General features: G+C 44.1%; 2 protein-coding genes across 2 annotated transcripts in view; one reads left to right on the top strand and one right to left on the bottom strand.

The window, feature by feature from the left end:
• The window catches only part of TRBV6-5 (T cell receptor beta variable 6-5), a gene marked incomplete in the record, with an annotated part of 201,106 nt that overhangs the window by 113,625 nt on the left and 69,653 nt on the right, over positions 1-17,828 (top strand).
• Positions 5,710-9,169, bottom strand: PRSS3 (protease, serine, 3). The gene is made up of 5 exons (NM_205385.3): positions 9,102-9,169; positions 8,223-8,388; positions 7,429-7,682; positions 6,533-6,669; positions 5,710-5,960 (listed from the first exon to the last, which is right to left on the bottom strand). Exons 1-5 carry the CDS (start codon positions 9,139-9,141, stop codon positions 5,811-5,813), a joined length of 747 nt encoding a protein of 248 aa, NP_990716.2. The 5' UTR covers positions 9,142-9,169; the 3' UTR covers positions 5,710-5,810.

The raw sequence follows: 17,828 nt of genomic DNA, 5'->3' as shown, positions 1-17,828 counted from the left end.
CACCACAGGATTTCATATGTGCTGCAGTGTTGCCAGCACCACTCAGGGCAACAGGTCCTTCAAGCCCCTTGCTCGTACCCTGTCCCTCTCATCTAGCTATGCCATCCCACACCTTATCACGGGAAGGCTCTCTATCCCCCCCCCATCCCAATTCAGGTCCAGTTTAAAACCATCCCAATGAGCCCTCTAGTTTTGCCCCAAGGACCCTTCTCCCCCTCTGGAAAAGGCAAACCTCACCTGGTGCCCACAAACCTGGTGCCATATAGGCCATTTGGTTGCCAAAATAAAAACCAGAGTTCTGACGATGGCACCTGTGGCGAAGCCATGTATGTAAGGATAAGATCCTTTGATTTGTTTCCATGTCCTCACCCAAGACAGGAGACAGTTCCTTCAGCTGTTGTTCCAAGGCCCTGAACTCCCTTTTGATAGCCTTTGATACAAATGTAGCTGCTTCATAGAATCATAGAATGGCCTGGGTTGAAAAGGACCGCAATGATCATCGAGTCTCAACCCCCCTGCTACGTGCAGGGTCGCCAACCACCAGACCAGGCTGCCCAGAGCCACATCCAGCCTGGCCTTGAATGCCACCAGGGATGGGGCATCCACAACCTCCTTGGGCAACCCGTTCCAGTGCGTCATCAACCTCTGGGTGAAGAACTTCTTCCTAACATCCAACCTAAACCTCCCCTGTCCCAGTTTAAAACCATTCCCCCTTGTCCTACTACTGCCCACCCCTGCTTTGTCTCCCGTCTATGGAAAAGCATTAAGGAGTTATGGTCTGATGGCTGTACCAGTCAAGGTGGATTCCTGGTGGCACCTCTTTCTCAAGCCCCAGGAAGGCAGCAGATTTCTCAAAGAAGGGGGTCTGCTCAGCATTTTGGATGTTCAGTTCCCTGCAGGGAGGAATCACCTACAACTACTATCCATCTCTTATTCTTCAACGGCGTAGTCTCGATTTTGGGGAAAGGCTTTTTGTGGTTTGGTTTCATTAGTTTGTCCAGACTGAGTGGATTGTTATCAGCCACAGATGGGCCCCATAGCTGCTGGAGAGGGGCACCCGGCGGAGGGTGGGAGGACGGTGGGGGGATCGCTGGAGAAAGCAAGGAGCGTTTTTGTATTCAGCTTCAAGCACAAACTTGTCTCCATCTGCTCTTTTCCTTTGTGTTCTTGCCTCCAGGCTTGCAATTCTTTTTCCCCTCGACCTGATGTGATACAGACTGCCTTGGGTTTTCTGTTCTTTCCTTTGGAATAACGTGTCAGTGCGTGGGTGAACTGTGGTTTTCCTGTTTGTCCCCCATGACAGTTTTTAACGCACGTATTTCATCCTGTAGCCTCATCACAAGTCGGAGCAGGTCGTCTACCTGCTCACACCTCGCACAGCTGTTCTGACTGCTGCTTTCCCCACGATGCCGGGGAAAGGCTCATGCACTCTACACAGCCAGAGGTTCGGACAGCTGCACGGCTGCCTCGGCACTCAGTCGGGGTTTCAGCATCCTTCCTGGCAGGGGCAGACATCCTTGCTCTCCTTCGCGTGGATACCATGACTAAGTCTGTGCCCGCGGACGGTGGCAATCTCTCCCTCCGTGCTCGAGCCGCCCGCGCCAACTGCCGCGCCGCGCCCTTCTGACCCGCCGCGCCGTTTGCCCGTCCCGTTCGCGCCGCCCCCTAGCGGCAGGTTTTGTACACGCAGGGGCTTCGGCCGCTGTCGCCCCCGGCTCCGCCGCAGCGCGTCAGTGCTGCCGAACGTCGGGGACGTCCCTTCGCGACGGCTTTTTCCGCCATGTTTACCTTTCTGTGAAGGCTCCCTTGGTGCCAATTTCCGCTATGCGGCTGACTCACACAAAGTCTGTGCTAAAAAAAAAAAAAATAACAATAATAATAATGTCATACAGCATGGAATATCCCTTTGGTCATTTTTGGGCAGCTGCCCTGGCTAAGCCCCCTCCCCACCACTTTCTCACCCGCTGCCAGCAGACTGGCCTTTGTTAGGGGTGGGGGGCCAGCTTGAGAGGCCACCTGGATGCTGTGCAGGCACTGCTTAGCATGATGTAGGCTGGTTTAGCAATAGGGATGAATACATGTTAATTTAAGTGTATTAGTTTAGCAAAAAGAATTGAAGTGTGCTAGTACTAGAATTTTCCAGTTTGCTTGGTACGTGATCAGTCTTGTTTTGAATGAACCTTGCTTCACTGAAGCGCCAAAGCCACAACAGTCTACTTTTGACCTACATAGTATGTACTGGAAGCCTCTTTGTATCCACCAAGTGCAAGGACTTTTGCTCGGATTTCATATTAATTGTTTTGAGTTGTAGTGTACCAAGATAAAAGGTTGTTCTTTAAGGCGTAACGAGCAACAGAAATTCGCCAAATTGGGGGAAAACAGCTGAAGGTCAGCTGAAAGTCACTGTGATGAAGCTGAAGCTGTCTAATAAAGGGGATGAAGTAGCTGGTCATACAGCCTCACTGCGCGTGCTTGCAGAGACATAAGCGTTTATTAATGAGTTCTTGGAAAAGAATTTATATATATGGTGTTACCGGGAAATATATTGCATCTGTATGTCTTAACTGTTTAAACGTGGAACCTGAACTCCGAGAGCATGTGCTTGATTTGCCAACTTGTCTGGCACATAATGGCAAACTAAAATAATGTCGCTTTCTAATACCACACTGGAGGTAGAGAGTTTTCTTCCCAGACTCTCTGATGACAAACCGTAGGTAAAACACTGGTGTGATATCAAACTGTGCAAAGAACAGTACTACATGGGCTTCCATAGGGGCAAATTCCATTCCAGACAGACCCAGTACGCGTACAGAAAGGGAGCAGCTTTGTAAGCTACCTTTTCGTGGTAGGGTCTATCACGGCTATAAGTGATGTTCCAACCATATCAGAAGGGAGAGCCCATAAGAACATTTCAGCAGTTTGAATATCAAGTCTGGCATATAATCTAGAAAGCGGAATTTCTTCTTTGCCTACAGAACGCATTGAGACATGGAGTAGACAGTGGCAGAGGACAGAGACTGTTTCCCAACTACTCTTCTCAACATGCTCATCCCTCGTAGTCAAGGACGTGCTCTGTGTACGATAGAAATGTGTATTTTCCCCCATCTTCCTCATCCTCTTCACTGTCCTCCAACATTTTCATCCCTCCGATAACATACCGAAACCTGGTGGATATTTCTAAACTCTCTCAGAGGGCAGTGTTCTGGTTTTATGACTTCTTAGTTGTCGGTATTCCACATCATAACATCATGTAAAGCACTGGGAGTTGAAGAGTTATTGTTGCAGCTCCATGGACCACTCTTTCTGGGTGCTTGGTTCTTGGAGGGGGAGGGGCGGAGGGCCTGCATTCCCCCGAGGACTTTGTGCCCAGAGGAAGAGAGGTGGAGCTCCTGGCAGCTCAGGAGCCTCTGTCTCTTTGTTCACTGTTGAGAAGCACATGGTGCCTTGCTGCTTTTTGCCTGCAGCTTTAGAGTAAGGCCTTTGATTTGGACATGCTCTCTCTCATTTTATTTGATTTTGGTGGCCTCGATTCCAACTGAATTGCGTTTTATTGTGTTATCTCGCATTCTGATATCATATTTAGTAAATCAACATTCCTCCTCAGTGCTACTTAATAACTCCTCCTCTGGTCACGGGACCAGACCAGAACAGCCTGTGAACTGTTGACACTTTTTTTTCTCTCTTTCCTTCCTTTCCAGGCCTGTGGGCCTGCTGTCCCCCTGTCATGGGCACAGATAGATCTAGGTAACTCTGTGCTGTAGTGGAATTCCAAGGTCACAGCCTGAACCAATGGTTGGGCTACGTGAGTGTGCAGGTGTGTGGAGCGGGGCAGGGAGTGGTCTGGAGCCACCCCTTCCGTCTCCGCGATACTTCCTGTGAGGTCTGAGTCTGCGCGGGTCCCTATTTCCCCCTGCCCTTCTCTCTGGCGGCATGACAGTATGAACGGTGCAGGGTCACATTCCTCAGCCCGTCCCTTTCTCCACACTGTTACCGGGAGGGGTGAGTTAATTCCTACTGGATATCTTTTCCTATTGTGCCTATTTCTGAAATAAAGGCTCTGTGATTGCCTTTGCTTGTTCTACACATGATATGGAGAAACAGGTCTTTGTTTAGAAAGAAGGGGATATTGTCTGCGTTTAATCAACAGAAATGCAAAATACTTTGATCGAGCAGAATGTCTTATGTTATCAGATTAATCAAATACAATTGTTCCTCCTGGAGTATTGGCCAGAGGAGGACTGTTCAGCTTGTTCTAAGGTGACCATATAAGGATAGAAGGATGAAGAGGAGCATTCTCCCAGCAATCACGGAAGGTCATGTAAGACCCGTGAACAACCCCATGCAAGAACAGCTGGCTGGGAATGAGGCCAGAAGGGGATGGATTATCGCGGTTGTTTGACCTTATTAATACGTAGGTAGTAGTTGTTCCTTCTGTATTAGGTAGACGGAATATATGGGAATTTAATGCACAAACACAGTGAAGAAATTTTTGTTATTGTCCTTGATTTCAGGAAGCTTTCAACTTTCCAGCACCCGGGCCCAAATAAAAAGAAAACTCTCTCTTGCGTGTGTGGGAATTGGCTCGTTGCACATCAGGTAACAAATTTGCTTCTTGGCTGATAATACCAGGCAAGGATATTTAAGTCTCCACTCACACTGGCCGTGGAGGGAAAACCTGTGACTTTCAACAGCTCCCCGGTAAGATCTCTGTCTCCTGGTACAAAGAGACTGAAGGGAAGGATGATTTTTATAGGAACAAAGAAAGCCACAAAGGAAGATGCTGAGAAGGAATTCATCAAGGACTTTCAGAGCAGTGAGATATCATGCTATGGTCTGATCTTGTTTGTATATTGTACTTTTTTCCTGGCTCAGGCACCTATTACGTACCTAAGAGGTATATCGACAACAAAGAATCTGAAGGAGCTACGCAAAAACCTCTCCAATTGAAAATGGCATTTGTTCCTTTGTGCCCCATTTTTCTCCTCTCCCTTTTTCTCCCTTTTTTTTTTTTTTTTTTTTTTTTTTTTTTTTCCACGGGAGACAAGAGCACAGCTCCTGGGCAACTTCGGCGGTTTTTTCATGGACTCTCTTGGGGCAGACTGGGACAACAGGATGCAAAACCAAAGCTCAGGAACACCTCTGTTCTTTTGACTGCTCCAGGAAAACTAAGAAAGCCCAGCATGTCCAATGAGCAAAATGGTATGGACAGCAGCCCCAGCAATTTAGTAAAATTGCCTTGGTAGGTCACAGTACTGGTACATTAAGAGAACAAGCCCTAGCAAGAGCTTGCCTTCATTCCCCAGGTAGAGCTTTCAGTGATTTTGCACTAGGAAATGTTCAGTCATATGACTGTGGGTTAGGGGTGATCGGGAGCGTTTGATTTGCTGCCTGCTGTTTTCTGTAATAGAAGTGTGTTGCCTCTGTAGTTCACCACGCTCCTTCAGCTGTTTTATGTAGATGTGTAGCATTTGACTATATGATTATTAACAAAAAATATCTCCTCCTCCAGCATGCTTGTACATAACTGGCTGAAGGACTCCTGAAGTTGAGGCTAGAAAGCGTTCCAAGATTCTTCTAGTTGAGAGACACTACAAGTATTAGATAAATAGAGAGAGAGAGAGATAGTGATATTACTTGTCTGTGATATTACTTGTCTGTGTTCCCCATGTGATAACCCATGGAAGTAACCAGAGGAACTGCACAAAGAAGGGCTGCCTGAAAATGTTTATTTTTTGTGAAGGTGTGTACATCCAATTCCAAAGCAGAAGGAAATGAGGAGGAGGAAAAGCAGGTCACGTAAAATGGGTGTCTCAGTTGGAAGACATAGTCGTTTTAATCCAGGAAACATAATTGCAAACCTTAGTGTAAACACCAGGATAACCTTTTTGTGCACATCCAATACCCCAGGAAACAATACCCTGAAGCTGACCATTGCAGACAACTGGACCACCGGAATCCCCCTGTACAGATAAAGATACAGATGCTCAGCAAATGTTATCAGCATCAGCAGTAAGCCATGATTCCCAGAACCCACTGAGATTCTAGAGGGAGACTTTTTCTTACAAAGATAACTTCTGCTTACAATTCTGCACCTGATGCTAACATGCCGTACTTCTAAGGCATCACAGACAGTAGTAAGTTACTTATTTTTCATGGGTGCCGTTCTTGGTGGGTGCTCAGAAACCTTTTCTGGCACATTATTCTGCAAAACTTTTCCACAGAATCAAGCATACACAACATGCAGTGCAATTACCAGGTGTGTTCATTTTCCAGACTTCCTGGATGTTGGTATGGTGATATTTTATTTTCATTGAATCCAATACTAACATTTGCATCCTAGGTTATAGCCTCTGCGATTATTGTTTATTTTCTGGTGCAGCACGTCTCCATTTTCAGTAGCCCAAAGTGCAAGAGCTAGCATACTCTAGTTAAAAAAATGGTTTCAAACATGCCACTGAGTATCTCTAACATGATCTCATCCTCTACTAGGAGAATAAAGGAAAGGTACAGATAGGAGAGGCAGTTGTTTTACCTGGCAGGAGTCTTTTCCTCCATTCAGGTATCCAATACATATCATGTTACTGGTAATTCTTCCAGGATAAGCACTGCTGCACTGGCTTGAGGAGAGTACAGGGGCATTCAGGCACTGCAGGACATCTGGATACAGAGCTACAAGAAAATAGAGAGAAATTTTTGATGGCATAGCTGATAGAATTTTAGAGCCTGGAAAAACATCTTTCTTAACAGAAAAGTCATTGCTGGACACCGTGTTTTAGCAGTCCTCATTTTGTTTCCGAGCTGTAAGTCTCTTTGTTTAGATGAAACAAATTCTACCCATGGGCCCTCTGTTCTACCTTGCATCTAGAAAGTCACCAGCTGGCAGGCTTGGAACTAAGAACTACTCTTTCAGTACGTATGACGCAGAAATCTGGGGCCGCAGGCAAACTAGCCCCATCTCCGGTGCAGGTTTGTTTTGGCCAGAGAATTAGACAGCGGTCCCCAGCCATGCTTCTGACCATCAGTGGAAAAGAGTGGAGCTCTTTTGTAGCAGTTTTAGATCCACATTCACACGTTTTTATAATATTCTCAGAACTCAGCTAACTAGTAAATCACTAGTGCTTGGAACTGCACGGCTGATGGTGCCAAGACACAAAATGTCCAGATTGCCACACATCTGAGTGAAGGGCACTTGAGTGACATAAATGATTCCGTCTTCACAAAATAAAACAGGATCAAAAATCTTAGAAAGCCTTGCCATCAGGGCAGCTAAATGATTGTTGTCCTACATAGACTGATCATTTAAAATCATTCTTCAAAAAGGCTTGCCCTGCAGCACTTCTCTGTTCTTTACCCTGCACTGTTTGGACTTCATTGTGAGGTCTTAGACTATGTCCAGTGTCCTCAGACACATTCCCACGCAGCACTCACAGCCGCTGCTGAGTGTGTTGCCCCATCCAGAGATCAGGCACGTTGTTCCAGCGGTCACACAGCTGGTAGGCAGAGGAACTGTGTTGACGTAGGAGTTGAGTGTGGCTGCTTTGGAAAGCTTGATGAGCATGATATCATTGTTCAGTGTGTTGGCATTGTAGCCAGAGTGACGGATGACTTTAGATGAACTAATGGTCTGCTCGCTGCCGTCTTGGGCTGCCAGGTTGTATTCCCCAAGCTTCACTTGAATGGAACTGGAAAAAAGAAGGAATGTCACTTACCTTACTGCCACTGACATCAGGGTTGTGAGAAAGCTGCCTATCACTGTATGCATTAACTCTTTGTGCCGGGTACTTTTCTTGTCCTGCAATAAATTCCAGGGATCCACACTGAGATCTTATTCCCAGTGCTGGTGGTGAATTTACGAAGGATTGTTTTGTGGCAAGTACAAACATTCTGGAAGACAAACTGGTATCACGATGAAGTCGTTCCTCTCCGTATTCTACTGTAATTAAGTTTTAACAAATCAATTCAATTTCTGAGAGACCACACACATAACTGTCTAGGTTACCACGTTGTCATTTCAGGAAGTAATCTGCATTCAGAAAAACATTTGCAGAAGGGGAAAACCTCTTGTGATGCATCAGCCCATCTTTCTGAATGACCCACTCATTCCTCAGTTGTCTTCTGTGAGAACTGAGTTATTTATATGTTTGGATCTCATAGCTCTACATTCCCGGCAAAAGTGAACTGGAGAAAAGAGGTAGATTATGGGATATATTTTTTCCACTCACGACTTGTAGCAGTGAGCAGCTGACAGCACCCATTGGCTGCTGATGAGAGAGCCTCCACAGAAGTGATATCCAGAATTCAGAGACACCTGGTAGGGTGCGGCACTCCTTGCACAGCTGTAGCCTCCCACAATCTTGTCATCATCCTCATCACTGATGGGGAAGGCAACTGCGAAATAAGAAATAGCATATGTTAACATTGTTAACATCTGGCATAAGGAACTCCATGGCCCTGTGGCTGACTGAAACATCTCACGCATAGGCTCTGGTTCTACAAAAATGCACAGTAGCAGTTATGGTTAACTCTAGCACACATTTGTTCGCTTCTGCCTAAAATAAGCTGATTGAATTTAGATTGGCAGACCATCTGTCTGTGTCTGAAGCCCTGGATGCTATTTCCAGAGTGAACTTGATAATATACAAATGTTCTTGTTGGATAAGACCAAAGGTTTGTCTGTACCAGGATCTTGTCCGTAGTAGCAGTCAATAGCAGACAATGAAAGTACAAGACAAGTCTGCAGTCACATCTCCTTGGACACTCTCCCATATTCAAAGAATTTACAGTAGCTTCAAGATTCCCTGAGAAAGAGGTGCTTTGTAATTCATTTTCAGTGGAAGATTCATGAATTTACATGGTCTTCTTTTTTGAACCTGGGTAAGCATTGTAGCGTTCCCCGGTCAAGAACCATGAAGGCATTCATGTCTTGTGAAATAAGTTATTCTGGGCAGATAGTTAGTAGTCAAAAGAAGTAGAAGTGCTTTGCCTTAAGCCTTTTGCAAATGTAAACTCAACTGCAATTTCTCACGACAGATTATGCTACAAGTTTCCTCAGAAATAAGTTTCATTTTAGATTGCAAAAATAAAAGTAAAAATACACTCACCAGCCACACCAACAAAGGCGACTAACACTAAGAATTTCATGATCTTGACACAGCCTCGATCCCAGACTGGTGGACTGGCAACTTGAGCTTCTAGAAATACATCTTCTGAAATGGCTTATCGTTAACCCAAGGTTTTCTCCAGGAAAAAAAAACAGTGGAAACCTTGAAGATCCAAATGAAGGTACTGATATCCTACATTAGAAGGTACTGATAGTAATTACAAATAACATAACAGTTAATAATAAACCTTTCATACGATATAGAGCTCTCTTTAATTATTTCAAAGAACAACTTTCAAAATAAAGATATACTTGCGTTTCGGAAGATTGGTGGTTTCTCATAGCACTTGTTCATAGTAACCCCTTGAGATCTCTCTGTGCTGTTGGTGCCATTTTTAAGAAAGCAGGCTGAATCCAGTAGCAGAACGTTGTATGTAGTGGATTGAAAGATATTTTACATCTATTAAAAAAAAACTGAAACAAAAACGCCATTTCTATCCATTTCTTAAGTTTCTTTAAAGAAAAAAGCATTTTCTTCAGCAACGTGCTTCTTTCTATCTGAATGATACAGTGTTTTCTCAAACAAAATATTCAGAAGTAATTTCAAAAACAGAATATGAGAAAACTACTTTATGTGGCTCTCCATCTCCTAAGATACTTTGTTTAAATGTGGAATGCTCACAATTTCTACTTGAAAGCATTTCACCCATTTAATCTAAAGGATCGTGTCAATCTAAGAAATGCGGTGGCTTTTACTTTACAGATAGTGATTTTTGCCACAAAACAATCTCAGTAGAAGTTGATATTTGTGGATACAATGTATGTGAACACAAATACAGTGATCACAAACAGTGAGAGCTCCCAAATTCTCTGAAAGAGTGTTAATGCTTATGATGCTGAGTTTGTTAAATGCTAGTGTGTTTGACAAACAACCATTATCCAAGGAGCTGCCAAATTCATCATGTCAGCTCCCAAAAGATAACCTCAAAAACTGTTGACAGAAGTCAAGTACTTCGTGATGCTTAAATGCAACGAGACACAAAATAGAATCAGTTTCGTGCTTCATTTCATGATCAGACTTTGGAGAAACATGGAGGGTTGGTGCACAGAGGTAATCTAATGATTGACATTTTCCTTCATGTTAAAGGGGAAGATCAGGGAATCCTCCACTGCATTGCATTAAATATCCTGGAGTTTAAACAGTTATTAGTACAAAGTTCTCATACAGACATCATTTAAATTGAGGAACAAAATAAGATTAGAGATCTTGTGTGGAAAATAAAAAGATGTATAAGGATAACAAGAATTGCAGAAATTAGTGAAGCTATATAATGCCATCATATGTAAGGAAAGCAAAAGCATCTCCCGCCTTTCAATAGTATCAAATTTATTCCTTTGTAAGTATTTAATTTATTCTTAAAAAATAAAATGCAAAAAACCATGGGGATAGAGATAAACTGTTGTCAGAAATTTTAAATATTCTTCCTGAAATATAAACTTAAGAAATGAATAGAACTAAGGCTGCCAACAGTAGAGAGAGGAGTGAACAGAAGAACATAAAAGGAGGTAAATAAATTAATATGCTACAGATTAGACTCAAATTGCACGAATACAACCATTACAGGAACATCACATATGGCCTCATATTGGATATCCTCCTTTCAATTGACAGAAATGTTTGTGCAACACAGGCTTATTTTATGTTCATATTTGGTCAACTCCAGGACTATGGGGTTAGAACAGGGGAGCTCGGTTAAAACATGTCTTAATCATAACAGAAGCGGCACACAGGTCAGGATGAAGGTTCATGACTGGAAAGTGTGTACAGTACAAGATCTAGAAAACTTTTTTGCCCTGGAAGCAGTTATACTTCTTTGTCATCAGCTCAGAACTCTGCTGCTCTGGAAGGCAGGCCAAAGTTAATTCCAGTTGCTTCTCTCAGTTAATCCAGCACAAAAGCCACTTCTGAAAGACTCACATCTTCACATATCACTCCTGTGGGCCTTACAGACCCGGGAAACCACTGTTCTTCCAACTCTATGAGCTGTTCAGCAGGGAGAGTAGCACACCATTCCTTGCAACCAGGGAGCACTCTTCTGCACCGTAGAACAATCTCAGGACTGTGATTTACACACTGTTTGTATCAGGCAAAAGAAACGCAATGAGGAAAGCACTGCAAAAGCACTGTCTCTCACAGACTGACTTGCTTACTCTCTTCCGCCTCTTATTTAGAGTTCATTTTTACCACACTCTGTTGCCATCTAGGCATTATTACTAGTAATCCAATAGTCCTGTGAAAGTTTTGAAATTCTGTTTCATGACAGAGGGAAAGGATATGCCTCTTTGGAGAGGCATATGTTCAGTATTGGGGCCCATCTTGTTTAGTATCTTTATTGATGATTTGGGAGTTGGGTGCACCGTCAGTAAGTTTGCAGGTGGCACTAAGCTGAGGTGATGTGTTGGTCTGTCTGAGGGTAGGATGGCCCTACAGGGGGACCTGGATCGATGGGCTGAAGCCAGTGGGATGAAGTTCAACAAGACCAAGTGTGGGGTCCTACACTATAGACCCAATGCTACAGGCTCAGGGCAGAGTGGCTGGCAAGCTGTGCAGAGGAAACCAAACTGGGAATGTTGGTAGATGCTTGGCTTAACATGAGCCAGCAGTGTTTTCCGGTGGCCAAGAAGGCCAACGACATCACGATGTGATTTGACAACGGTCATTTGTCCCTACCAGGACTGGAAAGCTCTCATCTGTGAACAAAGTCCCCAAATCCTGCACAACCCTCCCCTAAGCCAGCTCTTATTGTTCCCAGCCTTTGTTAAACACTCATCAGTAGGAAAACTTTCCCCGTTCCTTTGGTTCTCCTCCACATAGACAGGAGACCTCAGCCCTTTCCTCACTGTCACATCTTGCCTTATGGTCTATTCCTCATTAAGGAGGTGACCTCAGTGATTTCCGTGAAGCTTCCTGTTAGATGGGACTGCATCTGCTAGCCCAAGAGCGGAGTGGCTGCCACAGCTCCACACCCCTAGGCCCAGCCAGCAGCAAGGCTGAGAATGTATTCTCAGGTGACACGCATAAATACTACACCTTCCTATATTTGGGGTCAACCACACAAATCAAAACAGGCAGACATACCCACTACTCACACCAACAGAAACAGCACCAATGGCCTCATCCTGGGCATCTTCCTTTTCATGGGTTTTAACGTTTGTGCCTTACGGGCTTCTTTGTGGTTCACATGTGCGGAAATTCAGTAGCCTGGGGGGTCAGAATAAGGGAGCTCAGTTAAAACCTGTCTTCATCTTAACAACAGAGGAAGCACTCTGGTGGATCAGGATGAAGGGCCATGATTGGAAAGTTTGCAAGTGCTCATGTACAATTGCTACGGATGCTACTTGAATGCTACTGGATCCCAGAAAAAAAAAAAAAAAAAATGAGCGGGAGGTGATGAGAATAGCTGGTAGGAGAAAGAACTGGGAATCAGTAGGGATCGTGTCCTGTAAGAGGTCCTCCCACTTATACTCCAGTTGACTAAAATTTCTTAGAGACTTATATAGTGCCAGGGTGGATCACTCACTGTCATGCTGGGGTCCTAGTCTCCTGATTGACCAACTTGCATAAATGTTACTTTGCTTCCGGGCTCTTCCCTCACATAAGCTACGCTATGTACGCTATGTGAAGGACAACAGTACGTATTTCTATAAATACATCAACAGTAAGAGGAGGGCTAGGGAGCGTCTCCATCCCTTGCTGAACACCGAGGGCAACACAGTGACCAAGGATCAGGATAAGACTGAGGTAATTATTGCCTTCTTTGCCTCGGTCTTTAATAGTAAGACAAGTTACTCATTGGTGCCATGGTTTTATAATTTTGCTTATCAGTATTCCATATCGTAACATCAGGTAGTGCACAGTGAAGTAAAGAGTGAATGCTCCAGTTCCGGGTACCCGTCCCAGAAAAGAAGACCTTCTACATACTACATACAACATACAACATACTACATACTACATACTACATACTACATACTACATACTACATACCAAAGAGGACATTGCGTTATTTGTGTTTCCATTTTCCACTCAGGGGGAAAGATAAATTCCATACACAAATCATTTTCCCTGCCGTTTTGATTATAGCAGCATGTGAGCTCGCTACATAGTCTTGTCACAGCATCAGAGTAAGGTCTTTGGCTTCCCGACACTCTCTTCCATTTTATTTGTTTTATTAGCTTCAGTTCATATCTTATGGTATTATATGACATTATAGTGTGTTACCTTGCATTGCAATATCTTATTTAATCAATTAATTTATTTTATCCTCAGATTGATGCCGCTGTTTTGTTTTTAGGCCCATCTCTCTATCCTTTTCCCTTTTTTCCCATTTCCCTTTTCTGGGGCATGAGTCCGTGGGTCCCCACGTCCCACTAGTCACGGGACTGGGCTGAACCAGCCCGTAAACCGTTCACACCTGGGCACACAGCCCCTTGAGGTGGTAAGTAGGGATGGGGAACAGAATTGGGCCTGCATAATCCATGCTGAGATAAAAGCTGGACACTCACAAGTCCATGGGGCCAGATGAATTGCACCCCAGAGTGCTGAGGGAGTTGGCGGATGTGGTTGCCCAGACATTCTCCATCATCCTTCAACAGTCCTGGCAAACCGGGAATGTCCTGGTGGACTGGAGACTGACAAATGTGACACCCGTCTTCAGAAAGGGCCAGAAAGATGATCTTGGTAGCTACAGACCTATCAGTCTCACCTTGGTGCCAGGGAAAGTCATGGAATGGATAATCTCAGGAACCATCCTAGATCAATTAAAGGTCAACCAGGGAATCAGGCCCAGTCAGCATGGGTTTATGAATGGTAGATCCTGTTTGACCGACCTGATCTTGTTCTATGACAAGGTGACCCGCATGGTGAATGAAGGTAAGGCTGTTGATGTGGTCAACCTGGACTTCAGTAAAGCCTTTGACACTGTCCCCCACAACATGCTCGTGGAGGAGCTGGCTGCCCACATTTTGTACAGGTGTATGCTCTTCTGGGTGTTGTTAAAGTTAGGGTCGTATGGATAGGCTGTGGTTGGACCTGATGATCTTTAAGGTCTTTTCCAATCTGAGCAATTCTATGATTCTTTGGTTCTATGATTCTATGGTTCTTGGTTGAGGAGACCGAGATGCGTGACAGATACTCATGTTCATTGTATTCCTGTAATGCGCTTGGGGAGAGATCTCAGGAAGTTAAGTTCAAATGCTGCCCTCAGTTAATCCAGTCCAAAGGTGATTTCTGAAAGACTCACATCTTCACCTATCACTCCTGTAGGCCTTACACACCCTGGTCACCAGTGTTGTTCTGACTCTATGAGCTGTTCAGTAAGCAGAGTAGCACACCATTCCTTGCAACCAGGGAGCACTCTTCTGCTCCGTAGAACAATCTCAGGGCTGTGATTTACTCACTCTTTGTATCAGGCAAAAGAAACACAAGGAGAAACACACTGGGAGAGCATTGTCTCTCTCAGACTGACTTGCTTACTCTCTTCTGCCTCTTATTTAGAGTTCATTTTTACCACACTCTGTTGCCATCTAGGGATTATTACTAGCAATCCACTGTCCTGTGAAACTTTTGAGAATTCTATTTTATGACAGAAGAGATTAGGAGTATAAACGCTGTGGTGGCTACTTTGGGAGTGACATCTGAGTGATTTTAGTAGTTGTAGTTGTTTTTTCTTCTCCTGTAGTAAGCTATTAGCTCCTGAAAGTCATGATGTTACTGTTGTGTCTCAGATTTTTTACATGAACATGGAAAAACAGCTCTTCAAACATGAGAATGTAACCTAGGGATGTCTTTCCATTTCTCAGCTCCCAGGCATGCTTTGCTTAGGGTGGCAAGTGCTATTATAAGGCCCTGTGAACTTATCAGTAGCCTTCAATGTCCAGCAAATAAGTGAGGAGGATATAGACTGGTCACGGCTATGCACTTCTAGTTCCCAGTAGAAAACCACCCAGATCTTCAGTGGACGTTGCCTTCCAGAAATTTTGCATGCACAGTGCCCTATTCCAGTTCTGAAAAAGCAATTTCTCCTAGGAGGTGCTTTTTCTTTTTCTTTTGTTTTTGGTTTTTTTTTTTGTGTTTTTTTTTGTTTGTTTGTTTGTTTGTTTGCATGCTTGAGGTGGCATTGCACAAGAAACAACCGTTCTGAGAAAAGTTCCTCAAGAAATAGCTGTTCTCCTTGTCTTTACAATTACTCTTCTTCATTTCCAGCTGAGGAGGCAGCCAGGGAAGCTGTAGTTACAGAAACCACGGTACACAGTACATACTTAGAACAGAATCGATTGAGTTGGAGGGGACCTTTAAAGGTCATCCAGTCCAACTCCCCTGCGACAAAGAGAGACACCTACTGCTAGGTGCTCAGGTTGCTCAGAGCCCTGTCCAACTTCGCCTTGAGAGTCTCCAGGACGGGGCATCCAGCACACATCTGGGTCCCCTGTGCCAACGCTTCACTAGCCTTACTGTAAAAAAAAAACCAACATTTTTCCTTATGTCCATTCTAAATCTCCCGTTTTACTTCAAAATCATTTCCCCTGGGTACAATCCTGACTGATAGAATATTTTCCATCTGAATCAGTTTGAAAGCTTCTGTGTATTTTCAGCCAGCAGTGTTAAAACAATGTGTCTGCTTGAAATTTCCTGGAGGAAGTAGCTTGGTTTTCAGCACAGATCTGGCTGCTGCAGAGGTTGTTGCTATTGGCTTAAGGGAAACCGAAATAGACCTATATAAGTAAGTCCCTCACCAGGGCGTGCTCTCTGAGTTCTGAGGCAGCAAAGAGAATGTGGACAATTTGGTGCATGGTCTTGTACTTCTTTGGAGCAAGTAAGGCATCAGCTGAGACATCATACCCGTTCTGCTGCGGGGAGAATGTAGTCTGCTTTTTAACTGTGTTTCTTCTGCTTTGTCTCACAGGAGCTGAGATTAACCAACCCTCAATTCTGGTGCTGAAAGAAGATGAGAACACTACCCTGACATGCAGTCAAAATGATAATCACAATTATATGTCCTGGTATCTGCAGCAGCCCGGGAAGGGTCTGCAATTAATCTATTATTCAGTGGGAGAAAATCAGGAAAATAAGGGTGATATTCACACTGGATACGAGGCTAAGCGGTTAACTAAACAAGTCTTTCGTTTAGATATCATATCTGTCAAGAAGAACCATTCAGCTATCTATTTCTGTGCCAGCAGTTTGGACACAACACTTCAAAGTCACTTGCTTTCTGTACATAAACTCCTCTCCCGTACGTTCTCTCAGAAGGGAGTAGTTCTCAGCACAGGGAACCAGTATGTAGGCCAATATGCTATTCACAATAAAGTCTGTTAATCAAATCCAGATGTACAGTGATATTCACTGTGCCTGGCAAGGTTGTCCTAATCTCGAGAACTTCAACAGAACTAGGACCTCAGTAGAACTAGGGAGGTGGGATATAGTAGCAGGCAACCTAAAATGAAATCACATTCGAGAAAAATATAGATGTACTTTTATTCAGAAATTGCTTACACAGTCCAGCTTTCTTCTGCATGAAGCATCAGTTTTACACGTGCTACTTCTATCCATTTATGCCTCGTACCTATGTCTTTGCTACAGCCTGTTAAGCTGTAAGACAATCTCTGTCCATTCAGTTTACCCCTTCCATTCGTGGATGAGTTGTGAGTACATTTCAGACAACCCTGTGATGTTTCTTCTTGCACGTTTGCAGAATTCTCTCTTATTTTGAGCTATGTCAGAAGCAGCATTCATAGTTTGGAGACAAAAAGTAGAAGGAGGAACAAGCAGGATGTGAATGTAATTCCATTTACTGTATGATTTCTTCCTGATGGAATGTTTCATACATGCACGAAGAATGTCAGGTCTCTTAAGCAACAAGCCCTACCAGTGTCTCTCCAGGTAACGTTTCACTGTCTGTTGATCAGAAAGAGCATTAAAAAAGCACGCACACCAGGCAGCACTCTGTTTTCCAGGCTGGGCCTCAGCACACCTGCTGCCTCTCAAGGTCTCAGGAAGCCCTGATGGGAAAATAAACATAATCTTTTTTCTTTCATTACCTTTTTTTCCTATACCCCTTTAAGAAAAGTTATCAGCCACTCTCAACAGCACAAAAGATGTCTCAGGGGGCCAGCTGGTAATGCCCTTAGGGAAAAACGTCTCTGTAAGCCTCTCTATGCTACCTGCTTAAATAAACAGGAGGACACTACAGGCCCTTACCCAGGCCAAGGCCAGAGCATGCAGCAGAACGCCTGTGTTCTAGTACCTAACTCCTTTACGACAAACATCTAGTGAATGTACGTTTCCTAAACCTCTCCTCATTTTCCCACCAGTGACTTTGGAGAGGCACCCATGAATCCGTGCATCAAAGGGTGCATTCCTGCAAGCATAACAGTGCATGAGCACATAGCGCAAACTGATCTCACATGGAGGAAAACGGGTTGTTTCTGATATGCTATTCAGAGATCATCCCGCAGACAGACCGATTCAGAGAAGAATTCAGGCCATTCTGTTGGATGATGAACAAACTCCTCTGAGTTCATGTTAAAAGCATGACACCTTCTCTCCACCCTCTTCCTCTTTTTAAAGAAGATACTTCCCTTCATGAATGGTAAATACTCTCTTCGACCCACTACAAGCAGACATCCCACAGGCCCATTTTCAGGCTCATTCCAAACACAAACTCCTGAG

Source organism: Gallus gallus, chromosome 1 (assembly GCF_016699485.2).
Source record: "Gallus gallus isolate bGalGal1 chromosome 1, bGalGal1.mat.broiler.GRCg7b, whole genome shotgun sequence".
Lineage (NCBI taxonomy): Eukaryota > Metazoa > Chordata > Aves > Galliformes > Phasianidae > Gallus > Gallus gallus.
The sequence above is the reverse complement of the archived record's forward strand: the minus strand, read 5'-3'. Positions and strand labels throughout refer to the sequence as shown.